The sequence below is a fragment of the Neolamprologus brichardi genome, chromosome 3 (assembly GCF_056152115.1).
Source record: "Neolamprologus brichardi isolate AB-2024 chromosome 3, ASM5615211v1, whole genome shotgun sequence".
Lineage (NCBI taxonomy): Eukaryota > Metazoa > Chordata > Actinopteri > Cichliformes > Cichlidae > Neolamprologus > Neolamprologus brichardi.
Window position 1 is genome coordinate 9037605 of NC_142106.1, and position 22586 is coordinate 9060190.

Consider the following 22586-nt stretch of genomic DNA (forward strand, 5'->3'; position numbering starts at 1 on the left):
AGTGTTACTGGAGGCCAAGGTAATGCCATCCAGAGTAAGAATCTGGTTAGATACCATATTTCTAAGCTTTTCAGCGCCGAGTACAATGACCTCAGTTTTATCTGAGTTAAGAAGCAGAAAGTTAGTGGCCATCCAAGTCTTTATGTCTTTAAGACATTCCTGCAGTTTAACTAATTGGTGTGTGTTATCTGGCTTCATGGACAGATAGAGCTGGGTGTCATCTGCATAGCAGTGAAAATGTATAATAATGTATAATAATGTAAACAGAATTGGTCCAAGCACTGAACCCTGTGGAACTCCATAATTAACCTCAATGTGTGAAGAGGACCGGACAAACACCGTTCCTTCGCTTGACCCCAGTTGCTCTCGTCCGCTCCCCCGTAACACTGCTCTTTTATTGAGGTTACATGAATATGCAGAGGTTCATTAACATATGACGTCTACATACAAACAAAGAGTACCTTGCCTGTGTGTGTGTGTGTGTGTGTGTGTGTGTGTGTGTGTGTGTGTGTGTGTGTGGGATCAGAGTGTGACCCCATAAATGACTTCTCTAAACCTGCTGGTCTGGAAGTCCAACAGTTAATCTAAACAAAAGGCACTTAGCCTAAAACAGATATAGCCACGTTTATCCTACCATAAAACAATAAGAGAAGGTACGACCTCTTCCCATGCTCCCAGGATGTTGGTGTGGATTCCAGAACACTCTGGAATGCGCACCAAGCCTTTGCAGCCTGCTAAAGATCACACATCCTATCACTACACAATTGATTATACACCTCTAAGCATATATGGTTAAATATTTCTAAGCATAAATGACAATCAACAATACAAAATCTAACAAGGAACTTGCCATATAAGCAATGTTTGAGAATGTGTGACGTGTAAAGTACCAAAATAAAACCTATATGAGGCACAGTTTATGATTCTAATGTTAGAGAGCTCTTGCAACTGGCGTTTGAGCTGTGCAGAGATCTCTCTCTTCCGGAAGATGAATGAATAAAAGAAATATCAATATTTTAACACACTATGAGTCGGTTTTCTCTGTTCTGTCATGGGGACAAAAGAATCGGGGTTTAATATTTGGTGTTTCCGCCTGGTTCGTCATGCAACAGAGAGAACAAATGTGGCCGAAGGTTGGATCTGATATGAGGCGAACAGGAGACCGGTCTAAAAAGATTTAAAGGTAGGCACAAATCTGTTCAATAAGCAAATTTGTGCAAATTGGCTGAATTCTAAATTATCTGTTCGCTGAGTAGATGATCTTAACTATTAAACTGGCTCAGTAGTGGTAAAACTGAATTGTTGAGAATAAAGTAAAACTTTGAAGTAATGAGAAACTTTGAAGTAATGAGAAGCTTTGAAGTAAGGATAATGAAACTGTGAGAAAAGACAGTACTGAGATAAAAGTAACATGAGATGTTATGATAAAAGAGAAAAGAGACCAATGTGTGTTTAGGAAAACACAGGATCATAGTTTATGAGTCAGTTTATGGTTTAATAAGTGTCAAGTTCAGAAGTGTAGACTTCCTCCCTACTGGAGACGTCCAGTAGGTGGTCCGGCGTGGCCGTACTGGAGATTGACCATCTACCAAGACTTGGGACCTTGGTTTAAAAATAGGTTATGATCAGAGGATCATTTTGGGAGACACTTATTTGTGAGTAAAAAGAGTAATTTCGGACGAGGAAGTCCGACAGAAAAGACCTGGTGCTGTCAGGATGTTTAAGTGACACAGAATTTCAGAAAATCGAGTCAGAAATGGTTTTGTGGCTCTTGGTAAATTGATTTTGAAGGAAAATCAGTGTTTATTGTGCTGAAGTAACAGATCCGGCGTGGTCTGACGGGAAGAATCAGCTGTACAATTTTGCAGCGTTGTTGATATTAACAGATCCGGCGTGGTCTGAGGAAAAGAAATAAATCGGTGAATGGTTGATATACTTACATGAATTTTGGTGGATCCGCTGAGGTCCAGAAGAATAATCAATGCGGACTGTGTTGGTTTGAATGTTGATAAATGATCCAGGAAGAATTGCCTGGTATGTGTGTTATTGAGTAACAACATTAAATTGGGCGCTGTCTACTTCCGATGAGTTTGATGAAAAGGACACCTTGAGCTGGACAAGGTGTTTAACTGACTCAGGATTTCAGAGAATCGAGTCAGCTGTGATCTTGAGTTCTAATGGTAAATTGATTTTAAAGGAAAATCAATGTTTACCATATTGAAATAATTCTGAAGATATTACTAGATGTGCTGTGATACAAGTGAAGAATAAGTTGTGTACATGTGGACACAATTGTGTTGATATTGATGGATCAGCTGCGGTCCATCTGATAAGTTAATACTGGAGACACTGAGACAAGAAACTGTTCACTGGCTGCAGTGATATACATGTGCTGAAGATTACTGGACCCGGCAAGGTCCATGTGATGAAGTTCTTGGGCAGATAAATGACAGAAACAGTTTCTGAATTTTGAGGAGAATTCTGAAGCACTGAGGTTGAATTTTCTCTGTGCTTGGCGCACTGTGTGGACTTATATCAGAGTTATAAGTCCAAAGGTTACACACACGGTTCTTGGGTGTGAGTTACTTCCTGTTTTAATTTTAAACTGCGACACATGTGTTCATTGAACTAGAACTTCAGCAGTGAATGAGACAGGATTTAGATTAGGTCTAGTTCTGGTAAAGTAAAAGATTATGTTCAAAGTTTTATGCCCTGGAGGCCAAGAGTTGTGTGTAGAGAAGAACATGACTTAGAAAAAGACATTTAAGGTCACATTTTGTCTAAGATGGGGAGAATTGTCCCATATGTGTTTATTTCTCTTCTCTTTTAAGAGGACATACGCAGTTACAGGGTGTTGTCTACTTCCTCTTTCTGATTCTGAACAGCATGTTTCATAAAATACTCTTAGGAAAGCGTATTTTGAGTGATTCTAAGTGTGTGAATGTTGTGAGTACTGGATTTGAGTGATTCTGTGTGATTTGTACAAAATAATAAATAAATAATAATAACACGGTGTAGGTACATAGCAGAGTGTGGGAGAAAGAGGAAGTCTGAGAGAAAAGTGTGTGCGTAGGCAAACTGCAGGGTGTGCGTGTGTGTGTGTGTGTCAAACAGGAAGTCTGATTATGTTGTTACATTGCAACATGAAAACAGAGGAATTAGAGACTGAATGTCTTAAGAAAAAGTAATAAAATGATATTAATTACATGTTTTAGTGTGTTAATACAGGTGGAGTCTCCTCAACCTGAAAACATGAGTACAGCGGCAAAAGGATAGATTAACAGAATTGGGACGACAAACAGGCCAAAAACTTTACAGCTTGACCTCTCATTCTGTCCCCACCCTAAGAAGAAGCTTAAAGGACAGTCGATCTCCTGATGAAGACAGAAGACAGACAGAACATTGTGGACTTGAAGAGTTAACAGCAGGCAAAAGACAGTGCAACTGACCTATAACACTGAAGGGTCAAGCAACAGCATGTATGAACACCACTGATGGAACATGAGCTTTGAATTATAAGCTGGAAACCAGACAAGTGACATGACTGTTTGAAGGCACTGGATATTTGCCATGCTGGGAGTTAACCTACAAGAAAAGACTGAAAGATTAACAGAGAAGAAACAGTGAAGAAGAAAACAGCTGAGTTGAGCCTGTGTTTCCTGGAGATTTGAAGGCCAAACAGGACACTGTGAGAAGCGGGACAGCGACCAGTCAGAGGTCAAGCCTGGATGAGTTTGAGTGCGAGAGTACAGGATATAATTGGATCGAAAATGGGAGGTTTAGGATTGTCCACCACAACAAAAAAAAAAAGAAAAAGACCGAGAAAAATAAATACATGAACTAACGATTACATGAATGAATAGAAAACACACATACACAAATTGTTACGTGTGAAATTATTTTTGGAATGAATCAGAAGTGAGACCGTTTGAATCCACAGCTCAGTGCAAAGAGGCATGAATTACATCTGATTATAAAAATATCTATGCAATGAAGAAGCAGCTTACACTCAATTAATATCACCACATAACATAAATGCAATGAAGAAGCAGCTTACACTTACATACATGACATAAATTGGTATTTCTGACCGGAGAGAGAGAAGCGGGTCGTTTAAGCACTGATGATGATAATGAAAATGTCTCAGTTTGTTATCTCTAGGTGCAAGCAGACCTGGATCAATTTTCCACATGCAGCGGTCGGTAGAAAGTTATAGGTTAACATTATTAGAAACGTTCAGGCCAAGTTTTTGGTTGAAGTGTTTACAGTGCCATGTGTCCCTGAACCTAACAAGCAAGCTAACTCCTGGCTGAGGACAAGGAATGCTGTTAAGGTGGGAAAACAAAATTTGGGTTAGCAAATTTGGGAAAGAGAAAACTGACTGTTTAATTGGAAAATTGTAAAGGAGTCTGAAACACTGCAAAAAGAAAATGCATTAACCTTAGAAATACAAGAGAGGTCATGAAGACTAGACAGCATGTTTAGCGTGTGAGTCTGTTTATCATCTTGTCCAAATCGCTTAGTGTGTAGTAGATTTTAGAAAAGAAAATTTAGAATTTAGTGATGATGGTGTACAAGTTGTGTGGCGTTTAACAAGATTTTCTGTGTATTGAGCAGGTGAAATTATGTCAGTTGACTTCGGAGTGTTAGGACCCTGAAGAACTTGTGGCAAAACTTTTGTGTTTAAGATTTTTGAGGTTGTTGTTGTGATGGGTTGATTCGGTTAGTTTGCTTTGGGTGTTCTTCTTATTTTAATAGAGGGAGTTTTATTGGACGTGGACATGTCTAAGAGGGGCCCATTATTTTTGTAACAGTGCACTTAGAGAAAACCTGGCAGGTGATTTTGTTTTGTGCTTTGATGAGCTAATAATCAGCTCTCTTTTTTCTCATTTTTGTTCTAAGCAGGCCTGCAAGAGTGAATGACAGCGCTGTAAAAATTTCCGGGAGAACAAACATAAGGTGGGCTTTCCAGATTACAACTGGCTGAGGAGAAGGCTACCAGTGGGGACCTGATCAGATTGAAAGTCTCTGACTAAAAGGATTGCCGCAAGCCAACCCAGTCCAAAAGCATAAAGAACTATTTTCCTAAAACAAAATAAAACAAATGAATGAGCTCATGTTGCTGAGGGTGGAGAATCTGATTATTTGCGCGGGAGTCTCCACTATCAGCAATATCTCGTGTGAATGCGTGTGAATGAATGTGTGTAAATGGACGGTGACTGGACGGACGATGTGGACCAAAGTTGGACCGACTGGACACTGCGATAAAGACTGGACTAAGGTTAAACACATGACTGATAACTGTTCTGTTTTCTTTCTTATAACACAGATTGGATCATAAGTGGGGAAAACTGAGTATGAAATGTGAAGTTCAGGTTAACACACAGGTTTTGTTTCTAGGAAGTTCCAAGGATGCAGGCTCTGGATGGAGACAGGAGTTCGAAAAGATTTGACATGATGATTAAATTGATTTCATCCCTTAAACACAGGTTTGCAGGGCCGGAGCAGATATATACCTGAGAGGAGGATTGCTGAGGTGTTTTGAGAAATAATATGACTAACCTTTTTCTTTTAATTTCCTAAGCTCGGGTGAAGCATCTTGAGTTTGTGACACATAAGATGTCAAAATATGGGATCAACAAGAAAAGATTTTTAGAATATCAACAAATTAAATCCATAGTAAAAAAGAAATTTAACCTCAGTCAAGTTGAATTACAAACACCACCAAGTGTGGTTCAATTTCTTACTCTTAAATCCCCCAAACTATTATCTAAAATATACAGAACACTTTTCTAAAATAGATGAATCAATATCCCTTCCTATTGCAAAGTGGGAAGCAGATTTATCAGTCAGCTTAGACCAAAACGTCTGGTCTCAGATTTGCTTAAAAACCTTTAAATTGATTAAAAATCCCAATCTGCAATTAATACAATACAAAATACTGCATAGAGTGCACTATACAGGTCATCGAATGTTTAAGATGGGCTTTACATCCGCCAACAACTGCTCACACTGTCAAGGCAATACACCAGACAGTTACATCCACGCTCTTTGGTTCTGTCCACCAGTGCAGAAGTTTTGGCACGAGATATGTGAGGACTTATCAAAGTGTCTGAAATGTAAAATTCCAACCTCCCCTTTAGTATGCTTGTTGGGAAATTTGGATGATGTCACTACAGAAATTAATACAGTCCACATGGTTTTTATTGCCCTATGCATCGCCAAGAAAACGGTCCTCATGAACTGGAAAAATAAAAATAATCTTAATTCTAGCCAATATAGAAACTATCTAATAGATCACATTAGTCTCGATATAGCCTCTGCCACCACATTAGATCAATCCCTCTGGGCTCCTTTGATCGGCTCCATCACCTAGCGGGGGTAGGGGGTCGTGGTTTGGTCCCGCCTTGGCTATTGTGGTTGATGTGGAGGTTGGGATGGGATTAGGGCACCTGGAGGACTCCTAGAGACGTTATCCCTGGAGGGCTTAACCCGGGGGTTGTGTTCATAACCTGGTTAGTGGCTCTGGTCGCTCTCAGAGGTTGTTCTCCTCGTGGCCGCGTGCAGCGGGGCTGGAGGATGGTCTGTGCTGGCGGACGTAGGTTACTGGCCTGGTGGCCTGGCTGCCCCTGAGTGGATCCGGGGCGGGCGTGGGGGTTTGGGGTTCGGGGGTGCTTCGCCTCCGTGCTGGGGCTCTGGCTGGGCCTTGGGGGCTTCGGTCCTCGTCGGTGTGTCGCCGAGGTTGTGGGCGGGTGGGTGCACGGGGGCTCAGCCCTGGCGCAGGGGGCCTCTTGTGCATCGGCCTAACCGGGGGGCTCTTGAACTGGCAGGGAGGTTGTTCCATCTTTGCAGGAGTCCACTCTGCAGGTGGGGGAGAGACATAGGAGAGGTGGAGAATAAACTTAACCTGGGTGTCTGTGTCTTGTGTAGTTTGGGAGATGATTGAATGTTGGGGTGGGTACAGTTTCCTCTGCGGTGGGGTGGGGTGGGCTGCCCCGGGTCCTGTGGGGCTTGGCGGTGCTGCTGCCGTAGGCCCCGGTCTGGATGGGCCTGGGCTCCCTTGCCTTGGTGGATACCAGGGGACGGGGGTGCATATTGGGGTCAGCGGGGGAGCTGGCCCTAGGGAGGGACACCCTCCCCTCCCTTCTTTTCCTCCCCATCCCCGGCTGCCTCCCTCTTCCCGCTCCACCACACCCACCCACACAGGTAGGGCTTTGGGGTGCGGGTGTGTCACCAGGGTGCAGGGGAGACATTCCCCCCCGTCCTCTTCTGGCCACCTGTGCCTCAATTTTATCTCACAACTTAGACATCCACATTATTTACACTCTCATAACACACACACATATATATATATATATATAGGGCCTTGAGAGTGGGCACGTTAACGGCGTCCAGTAGACGGTCTGAGTATTCAAACCTACCTCTGGCGCCGGTGCCCACCTCTCAATTTTAAATCCATGTAGACATTGAGGGTTCTCGGGAGGGGCCGTGCTAACACCTGCTGCTCTCTGGCAGCAGCACCATGCTCTCCCTTGTTTTAAATACACTTTAGAGCAACACGCAGCAACACTACACTTGAGCGGGAGGAGGGAGGTATGGGGTCTTAACACACCCCCGTTCTCTGCTAGCCATCGGGGCGGGGGGGCTGGGAAGAGATGCTGGCTGTCCGATTGGCCTCCCTGCTGCTGCGGAGCCTGAGGCGGTCTGCTTGCCTCCTCCCCGGAGGGAAGGGTAACATCTCTTGGGTCTGGGTGCCGTTTCCATCTCTGGGGGCGAGGATACCTGGACCCGGGGTATAGAGTATGTTTGGGGAGTGTGATTGTGTGTACATGTCCATTTACGTTTATTCCTAGGTTGGGTGAGTGCTGAGTGTTTGTATATGTGTGCATGAGGGTGGGAATGCATGTCTGTGTCTGTGTGTGCCTGTTTGTCTGTGTCTATATGTCAGGTCGGGTCTTAGACTCCACCTCTCTGGGAACTCCAAGGCCCTCCAAAGTGTGGAGGCCTATCTCCCCTCACCACACTCCCTGCCGGTGACTGATGCCCTCAGGGGTCGGTGCATTGTTGGTTCTTGGTGTCCAGGGCTGGGCGCTCAGGTCATGTGCCAGCTCACTCCCGGTGGCTACTTGGCGGGGCCTGGCGCCTGCTGCTCGGTCAGGCCTCTTTCGGGGCGCGGGGGGCCCTCGGGCCTCCGGCCTCTGTGCCTGTGGCTCGGTTCACTCTGGCGCAGCTGGCTGCCGGTGGAGCCGGCGGGCACGCCGGTGCAGCCCCCTCTAGCTTCTGCCCGGTGGCTACTGGGTGACCCCTCATCTGGGGATCTTCAGCCCTTCCCATGAAGGTGGCACGGATGCCCCTCCGGTGGTCCTCCTTGGGCTCTTGCACTCTGGGGCCTCTGGATGTCTGGGGCCTGGATCTCCTCCATGCCTGCTTCATGCCCTGGGGGACAGGGCTATGGCTCTCTACATCCTCTAGCAGACCATTACATGGGGAAACCATTTGAATACAAGCGCGCCGATCCACACAGGTGTGCACACAGGTGTTCACTGTTCGTAGACTTAAATCACACCTTTCTTGGCTGCTACTTCAAAGCACATTGTGCGCTGTCTGTCCTGCGTGCTGCACAACAACATTCAATATTTAGTATTTACTGCTGTTTATACTTAGCTAGATTAATGCGATGGTGTTGTGTATAGTATGTTGCATTGTTTTGTTTTTTTTTGCTTGTTTTCTATTCTTTTTCTCTCAACAGGTGATCCCGGAGATATTTTTCCCCCCTTCCTCACTGTCCCTCTCCCCTTCTGTTTTTCTTTTCCTTCCTCTTTCTTTCTCCCTTTCCTATCCCTCACTCATGTCTGTCCCGTCTGTAACAACTGAAAATAACATAAATAATAAAAACAAAGGTCGATCAAATGGACCAATACGGCAATGCCATGATGATCCATTTGGCAAAATAAATCCATTGGGTATCCTTGTTGGTCTTCAGACAACAATTCTGACGGCTAAAGAACCAAATGGGACAGGCAAAAAAAAAAAAAAAGATGTGTCAAAAGGGGGGATTTAAGGTTTAATTCTAAATGGGTTTTAGGATCATTTTATGACTTTTGGGGTGTCTGATAATTTAGATATGGTAACACTGAGGCAGAAGTGTTATTTTCATGTTTAAGTTAAAGGATTAAGATGAACTGAATCCTGTTTAGAAGATAAAATGCCGGTGTTCATAATAAGCTGAATGCCAAACTTAAAGGGAAACTGTGGGATAGCTTGAATAAAACATATGCTTTGGTGAAAGGAGCGAAGATTTTAAGAGTAAAATGTTTGATTTCTTTTTGATTTCTAGAATAAGTGGTTATAATGCAGGCTTACACAAATAGATATTACATAGATTTATTTCTAGGGTAGAGTAACACAAAAGTAACACTCAGTGTCATGCAGTGACTTTTACACAACCAGATCAGATGAACCAACTCACACTAAAACATGCATTTTGCTGCACTCTTTACACTTATTTCTTTTCTTTCTGCTCTTTTATATATTTTGTAAAGCCACAAAAAATATTTTATATCAGCAGCAATTTATCTCAAACTGCTGCATCACAGCTTTCATGCTCTGACCTGCATGTGAAATGAAATAAAAGCTCTTTATCAGTAACTTTTACAACTTCTGGCAGGTTAATGTCTGAACTTTGGAGTGAAACACACCCTTAGTTACAAGAAATAACACCACTGTCTGTAACTAAGTGAATCCACCTTAATTTGTCTCCTCCCCTCACGTCACTCAAATGTGACAAACCAGGAAACAGGAAGTTCTTCGTCCTCAGTAAAGAGAGACGCACAGACGATCAGACTGAGCTCAGACCAAACTAGCAGCTTCCTCTGAGTGAGTCCAGCTACAGGAGAGAAAAGTGGAAAACTCCAACACTGCTGCTTCAAGCTGCTGACGCTGAACACACTGAATGTGAGTTTGAGCAAAAACACGACTCAAAGGAAGTTTCAGTGAAGGTGGTAGAGGAGGGAGGGGAGCCAGGACTGACTGTACTTCCTGTCTGCTGTTTTCAGCTTCACTCACAGACTCAATGGCTTCCAGATCAGAGGAGGATCTCTGCTGTCCGGTCTGTCAGGAGGTCTTCAGAGATCCTGTTATTCTGTCATGTAGCCACAGCTTCTGTAAAGACTGTCTGAAGAGATGGTGGAGAGAGAGACCAACACACGAGTGTCCAGTTTGTAAGAGAAGATCTTCAAGGGATGAACCACCTTTAAATCTGGCTTTAAAGAACCTGTGTGAGTCGTTCTTACAGGAGAGAGATCAGAGAGCTTCAGAGGCTCTCTGCAGTCTGCACTCTGAGAAACTCAAACTCTTCTGTCTGGACCATCAGCAGCCAGTGTGTCTCGTCTGCAGAGACTCAGAAAAACACACCAATCACAGATTCAGACCCATCGATGAAGCTGCACAACAACACAAGAAGGAACTTCAGGAAACTCTGGAGCCCTTAAAGAAGAAGTTAAAGGTTTGTGAAGAAGTTCAAGTGAAGTTTGATCAAACAGCAGAACACATTAAGGTCCAGGCCCGACACACAGAGAGGCAGATTAAGGAGCAGTTTAAGAAGCTTCAGCAGTTTCTAGCAGAGGAAGAGGAGGCCAGGCTGGCTGCACTGAGGGAGGAAGAGGAGCAGAAGAGTGGGATGATGAAGGAGAAGATGGAGGCTCTGAGCAGAGAGATAGCAGCTCTTTCAGACACAGTCAGAGCCACAGAGGAGGAGCTGAGAGCTGAAGACGTCTCATTCCTGCACAACTACAAGGCTGCAGTGGAAAGAGTCCAGCGCTGCCCCCTGCTGGATGATCCACAGCTGCCCTCAGGAGCTCTGATAGACCAGGCCAAACACCTGGGCAACCTGACCTTCAACATCTGGAACAACATGAAGGACATGGTCTCCTACACTCCTCTCATTCTGGACCCAAACACTGCTCATCCAGAACTCATCCTGTCTGAAGATCTGACCAGTGTGAGATATGGAGGAGATGAACAGCAGCTTCCTGATAATCCAGAGAGGTTTGATCGTTACTACTCTGTCCTGGGCTCTGAGGGCTTTAACTCAGGGACTCACAGCTGGGATGTTGATGTTGGAGACAGTACAAGGTGGGGACTGGGTGTGTTTGCAGAGTCTGTGCAGAGGAAAGGAGACATACGGTCTGGATTATGGGTAATATGGTTTAATGAAGGTAAATACTACACACGCTCACCATCAGCTCCTCTCACTGCTCTCTCAGTCCAGAAGAAGCTCCAGAGGATCAGAGTGAATCTGGACTGGAACAGAGGAAAGCTGTCGTTCTCTGATCCTGATACTAACACACACATACACACCTTCACACACACTTTCACTCACAGGATGTTTCCATTCATTGACACTGTTGGTAAAGTGAAGGTGTGTCCGTTGAAGGTGTCAGTGTCAGTGCAGCAGATGAGTTGAGGATGATGATATTTCTAATGTTGTTTCCTGTCAGTGAATTGAAGCTGTTAAACTGCAGCTGTCCTCCTGCTGCCTCGTTGTTCCAAAGCTCTTTGTTTCTCTTTTAGTTCTCACTGTTTCTTTTTTTTTTTTTTTTTTTTTGCCTGTCCCGTTTGGCTCTTTTGCCATCAGAATTATTGTCTAAAGGCGAAGAAAGATGCCCAACGGATTTTCTTTACCAAATTGACCATCCCAGCTTTGCCGTAATGGTCCATTTGATTCACCTTTTATTCTTTATTTTATTTTCACTTGCTGAATACGGGACAGACTTGACTGGGGGAAAGAAAAGGGAGAAAGAAAGAGGGAAAGAAAAACAGTTGAGAAGAGGGACGGGGGAGAAGGGCAAAAAACAGAATAAGCAAAAAAAAAAAAAAAAAAAAAAAGAAAAAAAAATACATGTATCGATCACCTGGATCACCTGTTGAGAAAGAAAAAAGAAAACAAGCAGAAGAAAACGAGAGTAATACAATAAACAACATCACAATGATATATGGGAATATGACAGTAAATACTAAATATTAAACATTATTGTGCAGCACGTAAGATCGACAGCACAGTGTGCATTGAGGTAGGAGCCAAAAAGGGTGTAGTTTGTGTGTGTGATCACCCGTGTGTACACCTGTGAGCATGGACGCGCTTGTTTTCTTAAAAGGTTCCCTCATGTAATGATCTGCTAGAGGGTGTGGGGGGCCACTGCCCCGTCCTCCAGGGCATGAAGCAGGTATGGAGGAGATCAAAACTCCAGACATCCAGAGGCCCCCAGAACACAAGAGACCAAGGAAGACCAACAGAGGGGCAGCCGTGCCACTGTCCCAGAAAGAGCTGAGGAGAGTCCCAGATGAGGGGTCACCCAGCAGCCACGGAGCAGAAGCCAGGGGGGGTTGCAGCGACGTGCCCGTGAGCTCCGCCGGCAGCCAGCTGTGCCTGAGTGACCGAGCCCCAGGCCGAGAGACCGGGGGTACCCCACCTCCGAAGTGGCCCAAGCGAAACAATGATTCATGTTTAACTCCATATATGAAATGTTTCTGATCTTTGAATTCTGTTTGATTAAAGACTTTCTTCATGACACAAATGAGATTTCAGTGTATTAATAGAACTAAATAAGCTCAGAGTTGAAAGGCTGGAGTATTATGTACGTGCTTCACTGTCAGGATCTTCAGGGGGATTCAAAGGGAAACATCAAACTGCTGTAATGAGATCAACTAGTTGGGCTGAACACACTTATCTGTAGTTTGTCTCCATCCAGGATCATCAGAATATAATGAACATGTGTGAAGAGCCAAAAAATGCTGCTGCCCTCTCAGCATGATGAGCTCCAGCCTTTGTTAACAGGAAAACAGGAAACATGAGACAACTTTCAGAGACAGTAACCAACTGTGGCCACAAGATGGCAGCAGCTGATCTGAGATCCTTTATTGGACAGAACGACTCTGCTCTGTGACGTCATCAGAGAGACGGCCTTCACTTTGATAGATCTGACGTCACGTCTGTACTGCGATGATGAAAGCTGATAAACACATTGTTATTTATCCATGAAATCACCTCTGTCCTCTCAAGTGTAGCTGTTTACAGAGCTAAAGAAGTCCTTCATCATCAAAACAGACAAACATGTATTTTCTGTATGAAGTGACGTCATCCTCACTCTAACCTCTTGCATACATTCTGTTCAGTTTTCCTGCTGTAAGAAATAAACTGTGTGAAAATATAAATGCAGGGAAACATCCATTAATCACAGGTGAGCCGTTTGTTTCTGACTCACATTAAATGAGGCTTCAGGTGTAAATACCTCAGAAGTGTTTGTGAGTTCAGTAGAAGCAGACCCAGTCAACCATCATGGCATCCACAGCACTACACAATGCAACAGAAAGGCCTTCATCATCTGCTGAACCACCTCTGAACCACGACGCTCTCCCTGCATCTAAAAGCTGTTAGTCAGGATGAGATGCTGCTGTGATCGCTCACAATTTACCTGTGAGATCTTTGTAAATATTGTCTTTGTTTCTGAAGGAAACACCTTTAGTCTGTTTGTATTTGGAGTGCAGATCTGGGCGTCCATCACTTTAACCTGCACACGTTTAGTTATTGAGTGTAGTTGATGTTTGGCAGCATTTTATAAGTGACAGTTCATGAACGGTGAAGGAACAGAGGACGCCTGACCATCCTACCTGTGTCAGTGAGAAAACTTTAATCTTCTGCAAAATACAGTAAATAAAGACCAATGTTGAGCAATTCATTATATAATTACTTCTTCAAAAAAGTAGCTGAGCTTGGCAAACAACAAAGTTTTTTGCAGTTATTTTTTTTAAATGCAGCCAAAGCGTTTTTTTAAACAAACATTTCAAACTATTTACAGAACAATCAGCTGTTCTGCATCAAATCTGATGCCACACAAATTATTTGTGCCACTCCAGAAAATAATTTCTGTCCACTATGAGATAAAGGAGAACAACAGCCTGATACCTGCAGGCCTGACAACAGGAGATATATCACTGCTGTAACACCTGTAACAGTGAGCAGTCGCCTCATTGTTCTGACACACACAACAACACTATTGACTACACTACACACTAACTACACAAGATTTGCACTAAACGTCTCAAATCTCTCACATCTCAAAGCACCGCCGTCACTCCTAAAACTTCCTCCTGTTTCTTAACAACTAGATGCCATGTTGCCATATCATTTTTTGATTGGTCGACATGGTACTTTTTTCAACCAATAGGAAAGGGTGTTTTTTTTTTTTTTTTTTGGTGTTTTTGCTCACAGGCTTTCGAGCGCTTTCCTTATAAAACGCAGTTTTTACCGTTTCTTCCCGCAGTAAATATAAACAACGATAGTATTCAGGAAGAAGAGATAAGATAAGAGATAAGATAAGATAACTCTTTATTGTCATTGCACAGTCATAATAGTACAATGAAATTGGAAAACTGTCCTACGTCGGCATTACATATAACACAACACGACACGATATGACACATCACAACGCAACACAAACAACACAACACAGTATAATAACTTAGTAATAAAAAAGAAGAATAAGTGTATTTGTATTGCACACTGTTATTATTGCACATTAATTATTATTGCACCTTGTTATAAATATAAATATTATTATTGTTATTGTTGTTTTAAACATTGGCTACCTCCCTGGACTTTTTTTAGGGGGGAGGTAACAATCAGGTCAGCTATTTGCATTGATCAGGGCTATTGCCCTGTTGTAAAAGCTGTCCTTGAGTCTATTTGTCCGGGACCTCAGCAGCCTGAACCTCCTGCCAGACGGCAGCAGCTTAAACACTCGGTGTCCTGGGTGTGTACCGTCCCGTAGGATGCTGCGTGCCCTCTTGAGACAGCGAGTGCTGTACAGGTCCTTCAGGGAGGGAAGAGGATGTCCAATGGTTTTTTTGGGCCATATTGATGACCCTCTGGAGTGCCTTTCTGTGTGCTGTTGGTGCAGCTGGAGAACCACACACCGATGCAATATGTCAGCACACTTTCAATGGAGCAGCGGTAGAAGACGGTCAGCAGCTCCTTCTTCAGGTCCATTTTTCTGAGGATTCTCAGAAAGTGGAGACGCTGTTGGGCCTTCTTTAAGACCACAGTTCTTTTGTCTTGGTGGTATTAAGGTCCAGGTTGTTATCTACACAGTCGCACATAAGGACGCTGTCATAGCCTGTCAACGACGTTGATTAGCTGCGTATATACGAATGTGAATCGCATTATTGGCTGGACTATGGGATAAGGTGGCATCGTTCTAATCCCATACGGGAGCAGCCAGTCACTGACTAACACTGCAAAACAGAATTGTTAAAGTTTTAATTTTAATTTAAATTCAGGTTAGATTTTTTTTTTGTGCGCAGAGACCGTGCCAGCAGTGCGCAATTGCGCACGTGCACCGCTTAGAGGGAACATTGCTGGTCATCCATGTTTCTTTCATGCTCTGTGGTAAAAGTGCATCAGTCTGCAGCTCTGTGGCTTTTTCCTTCTTCTTTTTCTCAGAAACATCCTGCTTTCTTTGTGCTCAGTCTGTTTCAGAACAGAGACGTTAAGATTTAAAAAATAATAAAGATAATAAACACACAGGTCAAAGGTCAGAGTCACAGGAATTAGGAAACAGTTCAGTTTCTTCCGTTTGAAATGTTTCAGTTTCTTTGCTTGATCAGTTCACACTTCTCTCTGTGAACGACTTCAGTGCTTCGTCCATGACTCCTGAAGGTAAAGGGCCCAAAGAGCCAATCAGCAGCTCTGAAACAGGAAATATGACTCATGGAGAAGTTCACAACAGTTTCAGCTGCCAATTGTACTCATCACCATGGAGACTGATGCATCAAATCTAAATAAAGGCTGGATGGAGGCAGAGTGAGTGTTGTAGATGCTGCATTTTGAAGCCTCAGTGTTTAAATTGTGTCCACAGCCATGTAGACAGAGTGGGTGGATTTGCTTCTAGAAGGACTTTGTTGCAGCTCTACAGCAGGTATTTGTTGTTGGATGACATCACATTCAGCAGTGCTGTGACTGAGCCATAAATGTCAGGGCTCAGACGAGGCCCACACATGCGTGTTTGTCGGTACACACAGTTAAGATATGGAACATGTGAACATGAGACATATGAAGAGTCTGAACAGAACAGATAAAACGTCCTTTATATCCATCAGTGACTTGATGGAGCTTCTTGCTGCAGTGTGTTTGGGTTTGGCTGATAACACTGGTCCTGCATGTTTCCTTCATGCTCTGTGGTAAAAGTGCATCAGTCTGCAGCTCTGTGGTCGTCCTTCTTCTTTTTCTCAGAAACTTCCTGATTTCTTTGTTCTCACTGTTTTGCAGAGGTGTTAAGATTAAAAAAATAAAAACTGTGAAAAGTTGCTGCTATTTATAAATTTATAAAAAGACACCATTTAATGCTTTTAATAAGCTTAAAAGAACAGAATGAAATGTCTCCATCGCTGTAGTGTAATAATATCACAGCACTGTTGCAGTAATTTTAATGTGTTTATTGCACAGAGACTGATTCAGCTGTGGTCTACTCAGCAGTGAGAACTGAAGACGTCCGTTATGGACAAACAACCATCAGAACAAGGAGGCCCAGGTACAGCTGCTCTTTATCTTTGACTGTGGACAGAGACAAGCTAGCTGCTCCCCCTGTTTACAGCCATCATGCTAAGCTAAGCTAACCAAACCACATTGTGACTCAAGCCCAGAGCTCAGACTTCAAAGACATCAAACGTCTCATCTTTCTGTCAAAACACAAAACAAAAAGATTCCTTGTAAAGTTGACCTTTTCCTTAAACTGTCCATTATAGCGTGGTCTTCCTACTTATCTTGACACAATACTCAGTCACGTTGCCTGCTGCAAACTTAAAAGAAGTCTGACGAATGAAGTGAAATTGTGCTCTAAGCAGAAGTGATTGTGAGTGTGTCTGAGGTCACGGTGTGTGTGAAAAGGTATCCAGCTGGGGCAGACATGATTCTGCAGGTCACCTGCCCAGTGGACAAAAAGAAATAAAATAGTTGTGTGGATGACATATGAATGATAATACGAAGAGTGTTTGGTGTTTCTCAGCCTGAAACAGCTGTAATGCTACTTTCTGTTTTGGAGAAAGGACAGTTAAAAAAACAGAGAGAGAGATGTGTGTTGTTTTAAGCAGTGATGAGAATAATGAAAATGTGATGAGAGAGCAACACAAAAGTATAAGTACAGGGATGAAGCTCTTTACAGGAAGGGTCAGAGCAGACTCTACCTGCTGAGGGGGCTGAGGTCATTTGGAGTCCAGGGAGCGCTTTTAAAGACCTTCTATGACTCTGTGGTGGCATCTGTCATTTTTTACAGTGTTGTATGTTGGAGCAGCAGTTTATCAGCAGCTGAGAGGAAGAGGTTGGATAAACTCATCAGGAAGGCCAGCTCTGTTCTGGGATGCACCCTGGACCCAGTGCAGGTGGTGGGAGACAGAAGGACTCTGGCCTCTTATCTGTATTTAATTTAATTTAATTTAACAACAGTATGGTATTCAGTTTTTGGTAACCATTGTCCTTCATGTAAATATGTAAGAATTGTGTATGTTTCTGTTCTGTGTCTTGTGTACTGTTTGTTTGTATATGTGTTTTCTTGCTGCTGTTACACCCAAATTTCCCCTTGTGGGACAATTAAAGGATTATTCTATCCTTGTGATATTTAATCCATCATCTCCCTGTCAAACAAAATAGATTTTGAATTGTGTTTCTGTCAGGAAGCCCCACTTCAACTCTTGGAAATCGTCTCTTCTAAATCAGACCATCCAAATTGGACTATATAGATAATAGAGTCATCCCTCCAAATTGATATAACAACACTCGTGGTAAAGTAGTGGACTGGAAGAATACCTGACCAAGATTATCTTGCAATGTTTTGCAGCCGCCAGTCAAGCCGGTAGATAAATTTGGTCTGTGATTGTCACAGTTGGCTGTGTGGCTGGCAGGAGGACGGACCCAAATGCAGGACTCTCATATGGGAATTTAACTGAAAAGGCAGCTTTATTGTAGGACCACAACGGGAGAAGGGAGACTCTCTCTTCAAACACTAGCTCCACAGCTGCCATCTAGCAAAGTTTTGAATGCGTCCCTGCTGCAACACACCTGAATAAAATGATTCGGTCATTAGCAAAACTCTATAGAACGTGACTGCATGCTGAGGTGTCAAATCACCCTTTTGATTCATGTTACAGCAGCTCATGAGTGAATGAACTAAATAAAAGTATTTTTAGAAGCACATTTTTCCAAACACTTCCATTGACTTACATTTATTCAAATTTACTTGAGTAGGGTTAGGGGTTCCACCTCTGCATGCAGTCAAGTTCTACCCATATGGAAAAGATATATATAAATCTGATAAAGTTTGTATCTGTCTTGTGTGAAACTTGTATGAAAAGCATACAAGAGTGAAAACAGATATAAGATCTGTTGAAAAATTATATAATGAAACTTGAATGTTTTGGATACTTACTAAAACTGTCACGGCGAGTGAGATGAGCCGTGTGGAAAATAAAGGAGGATCCAAATGCAGGCACTTGTAAAGGTGTGATGGTGGTTTATTAAACACAAACTAAAAAATGGACAAAAGGCGAACCGAACAAAGACTAAACTATACTGGGAACAAACTGAATACAGAACACGAACCTGAACATGAACGAGAGCGAGCAGAAACGGATTGACAGCAGGGAAACACACAGATGAAGCAGGGTGGGAACGCAGACGGACCAGCAACTACAATGACAGAGCACACGACTTAAATACACACAGAGAAACACGGGAATTACACACAGGTGGTGGACACAGCTGGAAATAATCAACAAGACGAGACAGAGGGAAAACTGAACACACTCACATGAGACTCAAACCTTCACAATAAAACAGGAAATGAGAACACTACAGGAAGACGCAGACCTGACACTGAGAGACAGACGGAGAATGACACATGGAACCTGAACTAAACTAAACGTGAGATACAACCGAGAACAAATCCTTAACATGAATAAACAGAAACAGAATTCTAATAATAATAATAAACCTCATAGTGCCCAAAACCATGACAATTGTCCAAAAATAAACTAACAATCCAAAACTTCAAAACACTGGGTCGAAACTGACCCAGAACCGTGACAGTACCCCCCCTCCAAGGGCTGGCTCCCGACAGCCCCAAACAGAAAACAGGACAATAAAACAGAGCACCAGACCAGGGCGGGCGGAGGGGGTCCAGGAAGGAGGGTCCGAAACAAAAAACAAGGAGCACAACAGTCCAGAGCAAACCAAAAAAAAAACCAGGCCAACACAAAACAAGACCATTCATGAGTCCACGGGAAAGTCTGGGGGTCGACAACACAAGAGCCAAAACAGTTCAGGGGGCCGACCGTGCACACGGCAACGGCGGCGACGAGCAAACAGTTCCGGGGGCCGACCGTGCACACGGCAACGGCGGCCACAGAGCAGGTCCGGAGGCCGACCGTGCACACGGCAACGGCGGCCACAGAGCAGGTCCGGAGGACGGCCGCGAGGCCAGCGGCGGCAACGAACCCTTTCCGGAGGCCGTCCACAATGGCCATGATGCCAACTCAGAGGCCTGGAAAATGGCCACCAGAGGCGAGGCAGAACAGGCCGAGCGGGCTCTGACGGCGGCGTTGCAACCGCAGGACCAGACGAAGGCGAAGCCGCGGCTGGACCAGACGCGGATGAAGGCACAGAGGCTGGACCAGACGCGGATGAAGGCACAGAGGCTGGACCAGACGCGGATGAAGGCACAGAGGCTGGACCAGACGCGGATGAAGGCACAGAGGCTGGACCAGACGCGGATGAAGGCACAGAGGCTGGACCAGACGCGGATGAAGGCACAGAGGCTGGACCAGACGCGGATGAAGGCACAGAGGCTGGACCAGACGCGGATGAAGGCACAGAGGCTGGACCAGGCGCGGTTGAAGGCACAGAGGCTGGACCAGGCGCGGTTGAAGGCACAGAGGCTGGACCAGGCATGGATGAAGACGGCAGCGGGACGGCTGCGGAACCTGACGGCAGCGGGACGGCTGCGGAACCTGACGGCAGCGGGACGGCTGCGGAACCTGACGGCAGCGGGACGGCTGCGGAACCTGACGGCAGCGGGACGGCTGCGGGAGGTGATGTGGATGCAGGCAACGGTGTAGGAGACACAGGGGATGATTCAGCAGGTGGTGGCTGAACAAACTTCCCCGGAACGTCAGCAGACGTGAGGATATGCTTGCTGGGTCCTCCAGGACCCCCAGCAGATGAGGCGTGGTGCTGGGTGGGCTCCTCAGACCCACCAGCAGACGACACTCGAGGCTGGACGGGCGACTCGGGCCCTCCAGCAGACGACACCTGAGGCTGGACGGGCGACTCGGGCCCTCCAGCAGACGACACCTGAGGCTGGACGGGCGACTCGGGCCCTCCAGCAGACGACACCTGAGGCTGGACGGGCGACTCGGGCCCTCCAGCAGACGACACCTGAGGCTGGACGGGCGACTCGGGCCCCCCAGCAGACGACACTTGAGGCTGGCTGGGTTCTCCCGAACCCCCAGCTGACGACACTTGAGGCTGGCTGGGTTCTCCCGAACCCCCAGCTGACGACACTTGAGGCTGGCTGGGTTCTCCCGAACCCCCAGCTGACGACACTTGAGGCTGGCTGGGTTCTCCCGAACCCCCAGCTGACGACACTTGAGGCAGGATGGGCTCCTCAGGCCCTCCAGCCGATGAGGCAGGACGCTGGCTGGGTTCACCTGAACCCCCAGCTAACATGGCGTGAGACCGGACGGGCTCCTCTGGCCCTCCAGTGGAAACAGACGCTGAAGCAGCAGGTACGGAGACCTCTGCCAGTGTGGCCACTGGCTGGGACTGAGCAGCACAGTGGCTAGACTCAGGCAGCAACAGTGGGATGCCGTCCTCAGAGGGCTGAAAGTGTTCCCCAAAACACTCAGCAGAGGACGGAGGCGGACGGATGAACTCGCTTGAACTCTCAGGGGGTACTGAGAGCTGTGATAGAGCTGGTGAGTTCTCCGGTGAGTCTGCTGGCGCTGGCGTCTTGACCTCTAGGGGTCCAGAGTTGGCTGGCGACTGACACCCAGCCTCTGGGGAGGCCCTAGAGGGAGCAACTGTCTCTGACATGGCCAGCTCAAGAGAACCAGCAGATATTGTGGTGAAGTGTGTTCCCTGCTTAAAATGAGGCTGTGAGGATGATGACTGAGTGAATGAGTGGGTAGGCTGCTGAGCTAGTGGCGACTGAGCTACAAGTAGCAGAGACGTAATTGATGGTGAAGTGGCTGACTGAACTGAGGGCAGCGCGGCGGCTGACTGAACTGAGGGCAGCGCGGCGGCTGACTGAACTGAGGGCAGCGCGGCGGCTGACTGAACTGAGGGCAGCGCGGCGGCTGACTGAACTGAGGGCAGCGCGGCGGCTGACTGAACTGAGGGCAGCGCGGCGGCTGACTGAACTGAGGGCAGCGGGCCTGCTGACTGAACTGAGGGCAGCGGGCCTGCTGACTGAACTGAGGGCAGCGGGCCTGCTGACTGAACTGAGGGCAGCGGGCCTGCTGACTGAACTGAGGGCAGTGTTACAGGCCTGGCATTTGACTGGGATGGAAGTGAGGATGGGACAATGGAGCGGACACGGTCATAAACATGGAACGAGGGTTCAGAACAGGCAGTCTCAGATGCTATGGCCATGGATGAGAAATCAATGTTATCCTCAGTCGACGCACAAAAAATAGCCCCAGAATAAACAGTCACAGAAGCAACAGAGTCAACAAAAATGTCCCTTTCACTCACCACAGCCGGCTGCTCTGACATTCTGAACTCCGGCTGTGGGGTGCCGCGCCGGCGGCGCGAACGTCGCTTCCTCCGTGGAGACGGCTCCGATGGGCCGGGTAACTCCTCATCCGGCGGTACGGATGGCACGACCTCCGTTGAAGCGAGCGGGCGAGCAGTAGCGGCGGGAGGGTGGAGGTGTAGTTCGTGGAGAATGAAGTTTTGCGCGAGCGGGTGCAGTGAGTTCAATAGCCAGGGATAATCTGTAATCAGCTGTTGTAGCCTGACTTCCAGAACGTAGAGAAATGCTTCTCCCTCATGCTCAAGCCACAGGTTGATTAATCGTGACACTGAGTCCGTTATGAGCTGTCGAAGCTCCGTGGGTGGGGTGAATGCCGCTGGATCCATATCTGGCTGGTCCGTACTGTCACGGCGAGTGAGATGAGCCGTGTGGAAAATAAAGGAGGATCCAAATGCAGGCACTTGTAAAGGTGTGATGGTGGTTTATTAAACACAAACTAAAAAATGGACAAAAGGCGAACCGAACAAAGACTAAACTATACTGGGAACAAACTGAATACAGAACACGAACCTGAACATGAACGAGAGCGAGCAGAAACGGATTGACAGCAGGGAAACACACAGATGAAGCAGGGTGGGAACGCAGACGGACCAGCAACTACAATGACAGAGCACACGACTTAAATACACACAGAGAAACACGGGAATTACACACAGGTGGTGGACACAGCTGGAAATAATCAACAAGACGAGACAGAGGGAAAACTGAACACACTCACATGAGACT

The 22586-nt window shown here is 45.7% G+C and overlaps 2 protein-coding genes across 2 annotated transcripts; one reads left to right on the forward strand and one right to left on the reverse strand.

The window, feature by feature from the left end:
- The first annotated feature begins 10060 nt into the window (after positions 1 to 10060).
- On the forward strand, positions 10061 to 11464 carry LOC148103388 (nuclear factor 7, ovary-like). Its single transcript, XM_087839136.1, has one exon. The coding sequence runs from the start codon at positions 10073 to 10075 to the stop codon at positions 11462 to 11464; it is 1392 nt and encodes a 463-aa protein (XP_087695262.1). The 5' UTR covers positions 10061 to 10072.
- Positions 11465 to 15659: 4195 nt separating this feature from the next.
- LOC148103389 (uncharacterized) lies at positions 15660 to 22186 on the reverse strand. Its single transcript, XM_087839477.1, has 6 exons — positions 21800 to 22186; positions 20609 to 21352; positions 20110 to 20290; positions 19875 to 20055; positions 19544 to 19713; positions 15660 to 15745 (listed from the first exon to the last, which is right to left on the reverse strand). The coding sequence occupies exons 1-6, from the start codon at positions 22184 to 22186 to the stop codon at positions 15660 to 15662; spliced, it is 1749 nt and encodes a 582-aa protein (XP_087695603.1).
- Between the last annotated feature and the right edge of the window lie 400 nt (positions 22187 to 22586).

Coding starts and splice junctions, on each gene's coding strand:
- LOC148103388 (XM_087839136.1), top strand. CDS start 10,073: ATGGCTTCCAGATCAGAGGAGGATCTCTGCTGTCCGGTCTGTCAGGAG.
- LOC148103389 (XM_087839477.1), bottom strand. CDS start 22,186: ATGGATCCAGCGGCATTCACCCCACCCACGGAGCTTCGACAGCTCATA. Junction 20,291..20,608: donor GAGAACCCAGCCAGCCTCAA/GTGTCGTCAGCT, acceptor GGTGGGTCTGAG/GAGCCCACCCAGCACCACGC. Junction 20,056..20,109: donor AGCCGTCCCGCTGCCGTCAG/GTTCCGCAGCCG, acceptor CGCTGCCGTCAG/GTTCCGCAGCCGTCCCGCTG.